Source organism: Gopherus flavomarginatus, chromosome 10 (genome assembly GCF_025201925.1).
Source record: "Gopherus flavomarginatus isolate rGopFla2 chromosome 10, rGopFla2.mat.asm, whole genome shotgun sequence".
In the NCBI taxonomy this organism is placed as follows: Eukaryota; Metazoa; Chordata; order Testudines; family Testudinidae; genus Gopherus; species Gopherus flavomarginatus.
In genome coordinates this window covers 68,685,293-68,691,093 of record NC_066626.1, presented here as the reverse complement: position 1 = coordinate 68,691,093, position 5,801 = coordinate 68,685,293, and the positions used below count along the sequence as shown (strand labels likewise).

Sequence of the window (5,801 nt, the reverse complement as noted above, 5' to 3'; positions counted from 1 at the left end):
GCTCGCTCAGTGCGCACCACGCTGCTGCGCTAGTTGCCAGGCTGGGTGGCCCCTGGTCCAGCAGGAGAGCCCGGGGCTGGCTGGCAGGTGCCCCGCAGCAGGCTCCGGCCGGGCGATGCCGAGGGACTGAGGCTGGCCCGGGCGCCCCGCTGGAGGGGGCAGGAGGGGGGCGGCAGCCGCTTTGCCCCAGGCCGGGGGCTGATCCGCTTCTCTGCCCTCCCCGCAGGGAGGCTTCGCCACTGAGTCACCATTACCTCTCCCAGCAAGGAGGAGCTGGTCGCGCTCGCTGCCCGGCTCTGGCAGAGGAGGAAGCGGCTGCTGGCCGCGGCCGGGCTGGCCCTCGCCATGGGACTCGTGCTGCTCATCGCCGTCCCGCTGCTGCTGCAGGCGGCCCCGGAGAGCGCGGCGCACTACGAGATGATGGGCACCTGCCGCATGATCTGCGACCCCTATAGCAGCGCCAGCGCCCGGGCCGGCGGCCCCAGCAGCACGGCCGCCGTGGAGGCGCTGCAGGACCTGAGCGCCAACCCCCCGCCGCCCTTCCTCCCGGGACCCAAGGGGGAGCCCGGCCGGCCGGGCAAGCCGGGGCCCCGGGGCCCGCCAGGGGAGCCGGGCCCCCCAGGTCCCAGAGGGCCGCCCGGAGAGCGGGGAGACCCGGGCAAGCCGGGGCTGCCGGGGCTGGCGGTGGCCGGGGCTGGCGCGCCCGGGGCGGCAGGGGGCGGCGGTGGCCCCGGGGCGGGCGCCGCGGGGGAGGTGAGCGGGGCGCTGAGCGCGGCCTTCAGCGGCCCCCGGATCGCCTTCTACGTGGGGCTGAAGAGCCCCCACGAGGGCTACGAGGTGCTCAAGTTCGACGACGTGGTGACCAACCTGGGCAACCACTACGAGCCGGCCACGGGCAAGTTCAGCTGCCAGGTGCGGGGCATCTACTTCTTCACCTACCACATCCTCATGCGCGGCGGGGACGGCACCAGCATGTGGGCGGATCTCTGCAAGAACGGCCAGGTGAGTCCTGGGGGCCGGCCGGGACCCGCCCTCAACAGCCTCGGGCCCCCCCCCCACACCCCCGGCCCGGCTCCTCCTTCCACAGCCCCGGGCCGGGATTCCCCCTCCACTGCCCCTGGCCGGGATCCCCCCTCAACGGCCCCGGGCCCCCCCTACACTGCCCCTGGCCGGGATCCCCCTTTCACCGCACCTTCCCCCTTCCACAGCCCCGGCCGGGATCCTCCCTACACTGCCCCTGGCCGGGATCCCCCCTCAACGGCCCCGGGCCCCCCCTACACTGCCCCTGGCCGGGATCCCCTCTCAACGGCCCCGGGCCGGGATCCCCCTTCCACCGCACCTTCCCCCTTCCACAGCCCCTGGCCGGGTTCCCCCTTCCACCGCACCTTCCCCCTTCCACAACCCCGGCCGGGATCCTCCCTACACTGCTCTGGGCCGGGATCCCCCCTCAACAGCCTCGGGCCCCCCTCCCCCACAGCCCTGGCCCGGCTCCTCCTTCCACAGCCCCGGGCCGGGATTCCCCCTCCACTGCCCCTGGCCGGGATCCCCCTTTCACCGCACCTTCCCCCTTCCACAGCCCCGGCCGGGATCCTCCCTACACTGCTCTGGGCCGGGATCCCCCTTCCACCGACCCGGCCTGACTGCCCCTTCCACAGCCCCGGCCGGGATCCTCCCTACACTGCTCTGGGCCGGGATCCCCCCTCAACGGCCCCGGGCCCCCCTCCACTGCCCCTGGCCGGGATCCCCCCTCAACGGGCCCGGGCCCCCCCTACACTGCCCCTGGCCGGGATCCCCCTTTCACCGCACCTTCCCCCTTCCACAGCCCCGGCCGGGATCCTCCCTACACTGCCCCTGGCCGGGATCCCCCCTCAACGGCCCCGGGCCCCCCCTACACTGCCCCTGGCCGGGATCCCCTCTCAACGGCCCCGGGCCGGGATCCCCCTTCCACCGCACCTTCCCCCTTCCACAGCCCCTGGCCGGGATTCCCCCTCCACTACCCCTGGCCGGGTTCCCCCTTCCACCGCACCTTCCCCCTTCCACTGCCCCTGGCCGGGATCCCCCCTCAACGGCCCCGGGCCCCCCCTCCACTGCCCCGGGCCGAGATCCTCCCTACACTGCTCTGGGCCGGGATCCCCCCTCAACAGCCTCGGGCCCCCCTCCCCCACAGCCCTGGCCCGGCTCCTCCTTCCACAGCCCCGGGCCGGGATTCCCCCTCCACTGCCCCTGGCCGGGATCCCCCTTTCACCGCACCTTCCCCCTTCCACAGCCCCGGCCGGGATCCTCCCTCCACTGCCCCTGGCCGGGATCCCCCTTTCACCGCACCTTCCCCCTTCCACAGCCCCGGCCGGGATCCTCCCTACACTGCTCTGGGCCGGGATCCCCCTTCCACCGACCCGGCCTGACTGCCCCTTCCACAGCCCCGGCCGGGATCCTCCCTACACTGCTCTGGGCCGGGATCCCCCTTCCACCGACCCGGCCTGACTGCCCCTTCCACAGCCCCGGCCGGGATCCTCCCTACACTGCTCTGGGCCGGGATCCCCCCTCAACGGCCCCGGGCCCCCCTCCACTGCCCCTGGCCGGGATCCCCCCTCAACGGGCCCGGGCCCCCCCTACACTGCCCCTGGCCGGGATCCCCCTTTCACCGCACCTTCCCCCTTCCACAGCCCTGGCCGGGATCCTCCCTCAACGGCCCCGGGCCGGGATCCTCCTTCCACCGCCCCACCCCCCCTTCCACATCCCCGGGCCGGGATCCCCCCTTCCACTGCTCCGGGCCCTCCCTCGGGTTCCCCCCTTCCACAGCCCTGGGCCGGGATCTCCCCGCCCTCCATCGCCCCGGCACGGACCCCCTTTTCCTCAGCCCCACCCCGCCTTTCCACAGCCCCAGCCCGGGATCTCCCCTTCCACCGCCCCGGGCCGGGATCCCCCCTTCCATCACCCCGGGTCCTCCCTCGGGATCCCCCCCTTCCATAGCCCCCGTCCGGGATACACCCTCCACTGCCCCAGCCAGTCCCCCTCTTCCACAGCCCTGGGCCGGGATCTCCACTTCCACCGCCCTGGGACCTCCTTCGAGACCCCCCTTCCACTGTCCTGGGCCCCTCCTTCCACTGTCCAGGGCCGGCCCCCCCCCTTTCCCCCGCCCCAGGCCCGTTGAGCCCCTCCTTCCACCATCCTGGGCCGGGCTGCCCCTTCCACCTCCCAGGATCTCCCTCGGGATCCTCACTTCCACTGTCCTGGGCCCCTTAGAACCCCCCATCTACGCTCGGGACCCCCTTATACCACCTTGGGTGGGGACCCCCTTTCATTGTCCAGGGCCAGGATCCCTCCTTCTACCCCAGGACCCTCGGGAGCCCTCCTTCCACCGCCCCAGGACCTCCCTTGAGATTCCTCCCTCCACAGCCCCAGGCCGAGCCCCCACCCCTCAGCCCCCCCTTCCATCTCCCCAAGTTGGGACCTTCAGCCCCGCCTCCTGCCTTTACAGGGACTCTCCTGAATCAAACTGGAAAAATCCTGTATCTGATGGAAACTACTCTAAGCCAAGGGGTGCAGCAGCACCCTAGTTCCAGCACCTATACCCTCACCCCAGGTGCCCCTTGTCCTCTAGGTCCAGGACACCAGTACCCCATGTGCCTGTGACCCTTCCCTCAATGCCGGGCTGGGACTCTCAGTCCTCCCCAACTGTGCCCGGGGCCAGTACCCCCTGCCCCTGCTGTGAGCTGGACCCTCAGCATTTACCAGGACCCTCAGCCCTGAGCTGGGACCCACATGCCCCCCACTAATGCTCTGGACCCTCACTCCCCAGTGCCCCACACCCTTTGAGCCCAGGACACTGACACCCCATGTTCCTGGGATCCTCACCTCTCCCCGCCCCGTCCTCTACTCTCCCATATCCAGGACTCTCAGCCCTGTGCCTGGAACCCTCTGCCTTGGGCTGAGACCCTCCCCCCATGCTCCTCACCCCACGTGTCTGGGACACCAGCACCCTTGTATTCCCAGGATCCTCTCCTTCCCCCTGTGCTGGGACCCTCAGCCCTGCGCTCGGGCCCTCCTCCCCTGTGCCTGGGCCCTTTACTCCGTGTGCCTAGGAACTTCACTCTTGTTCCGGGGGCCCTCACCCTGTGCCTGTGACAACGGCATCTTCACACCTCCTTCACATGCTCCAGGATCCTCCAGGTGACAAGCCAGTGCCTTACGGGGGATGGTTACTGTACACTTTAGAAACTCCACTACCTGGAACAAGGGGGAATGAGACTGAGACGTGCAGGAAACTTTTCCCAGCTGCATGCTGTCTAGTGAATGGCCTGTCTGCCCGGCAGGCTGTGCTAAGGGGAGCTCTTGGTGTGGGGGAAGGGGTTAAGATCTGGGTGTGAATGTGCAGAAGTGAGCGAAAGGAAAGTGTATGTGTGTGTGGTGGGGGGAAAGGGGGGATCTGGGAAGTGGAAGAGGAGAAGGAAATAAATGTGTCAAGGAGAAGGGCCTGGGGGAAAGGGAGGATGAAGAGGGACAGCAGAGTTGGGGGCTAAGGGGGGTGAAGGAGGGAAGGGAGAAGATGGGGTTTTAAATGAGGAGAAGAGAAAGGGGGAAGAGGGTTAGAGAGTGGGAGGGTTATAGAGGGGGAGGAGGAAAAAAGGTGATGGAGGCTGGTGGTGGGTTAAGAGATGAAGGGAGGGAAGGAGGTAGGTTAGAGAGAAATAGGTAAAAAGAGGTAAGGAGGCTGTTGAAGGTTAGAGAGGGAAAGGGGCAAAGAGGGGAAGGGATTAGCTGGGTTTAAGGAGTGCGAGTGAGGGGGGAAGGAGAGAGGCAGGTGTGGAGGATTTGGGGGTGGAGGTGAGATGTGGGGGGCTAGTGGAGGCAGCGTCTGAGGCTCCCGCCCCGGTTGGCTGGTTTGCAGGTGCGGGCGAGCGCCATTGCGCAGGATGCCGATCAGAACTATGACTATGCCAGCAACAGCGTGGTGCTGCACCTGGACTCGGGGGACGAGGTGTACGTCAAGCTGGACGGAGGCAAAGCACACGGTGGCAACAACAATAAGTACAGCACTTTCTCTGGCTTTCTTTTATACCCCGATTAAAAGTGTGGCCAATTGCATTGTAGCCACCGCCCCACCACTGTCAGTTTCGTGTCATTCTCAATTTGTACATTTGATTGGTGGAAACAAACCAAGCGAGCCCCCCATCCCATCCCTTGGTGTATCTCTGTCCTTGTGTTTGTTACACCATGAGATCAGCTGCTTGAAACTGACTGGCACCTTAGTTCCATGAGTGTATAAAAGATTCCAGGGTAAAACTGTCACTCACACTAAGTTAGAGCTTATCAGTCTTGATACATTTTGCTTTATTATTATCATCTTGATTGACTGATTGATCTGAAGAGTGGGACTGAATTATTACACGCATCGGTTCTTCTTATGCTGTTTGTTTGTTTGTATGGGGTGAAGTGTAACTTTCTTCTTTCCTTTTCCATGCAATACTGGTGTGAGTGATGATGTAATGAACGTCAAGTCTCTATTCCCGTCTGGCAAACAATCTAACCACCACCAAGAAAAAAATCATATTAAATTATGTTTTTAGACAATGGTTTCTTGCTGTGTGTCTGTTCCGAGGCTGAAAAGGGTGGTAGGTGGTGCGGGCGGTTGTGGGCCCTTTAACCTTCCAGGTCTGCAGCAGAATTAAAAGTTAGAAAGGGAACCACTACTCCAGCCTCAGTTATTGTTAATGGAGGGGGCAGGGGGAGTGTCACCTTGTATGTGGTTTTAAAGGGAGAAAGTACACACCGTCATCCACATTTTGAAGGGAATGGAATCC

The 5,801-nt window shown here is 65.4% G+C and overlaps 1 protein-coding gene across 2 annotated transcripts; it reads left to right on the top strand.

The window, feature by feature from the left end:
- The first annotated feature begins 345 nt into the window (after positions 1-345).
- C1QL2 (complement C1q like 2) lies at positions 346-5,522 on the top strand. 2 transcript variants are annotated; one of them, XM_050916691.1, is made up of 3 exons: positions 346-684; positions 754-1,002; positions 4,889-5,522. In XM_050916691.1, exons 1-3 carry the CDS (start codon positions 346-348, stop codon positions 5,066-5,068), a joined length of 768 nt encoding a protein of 255 aa, XP_050772648.1. In that variant the 3' UTR covers positions 5,069-5,522. The 2 variants fall into 2 exon arrangements, with proteins under 2 accessions (XP_050772648.1, XP_050772647.1); XM_050916690.1 differs by having other exon boundaries at positions 346-1,002.
- Positions 5,523-5,801: the final 279 nt, after the last annotated feature.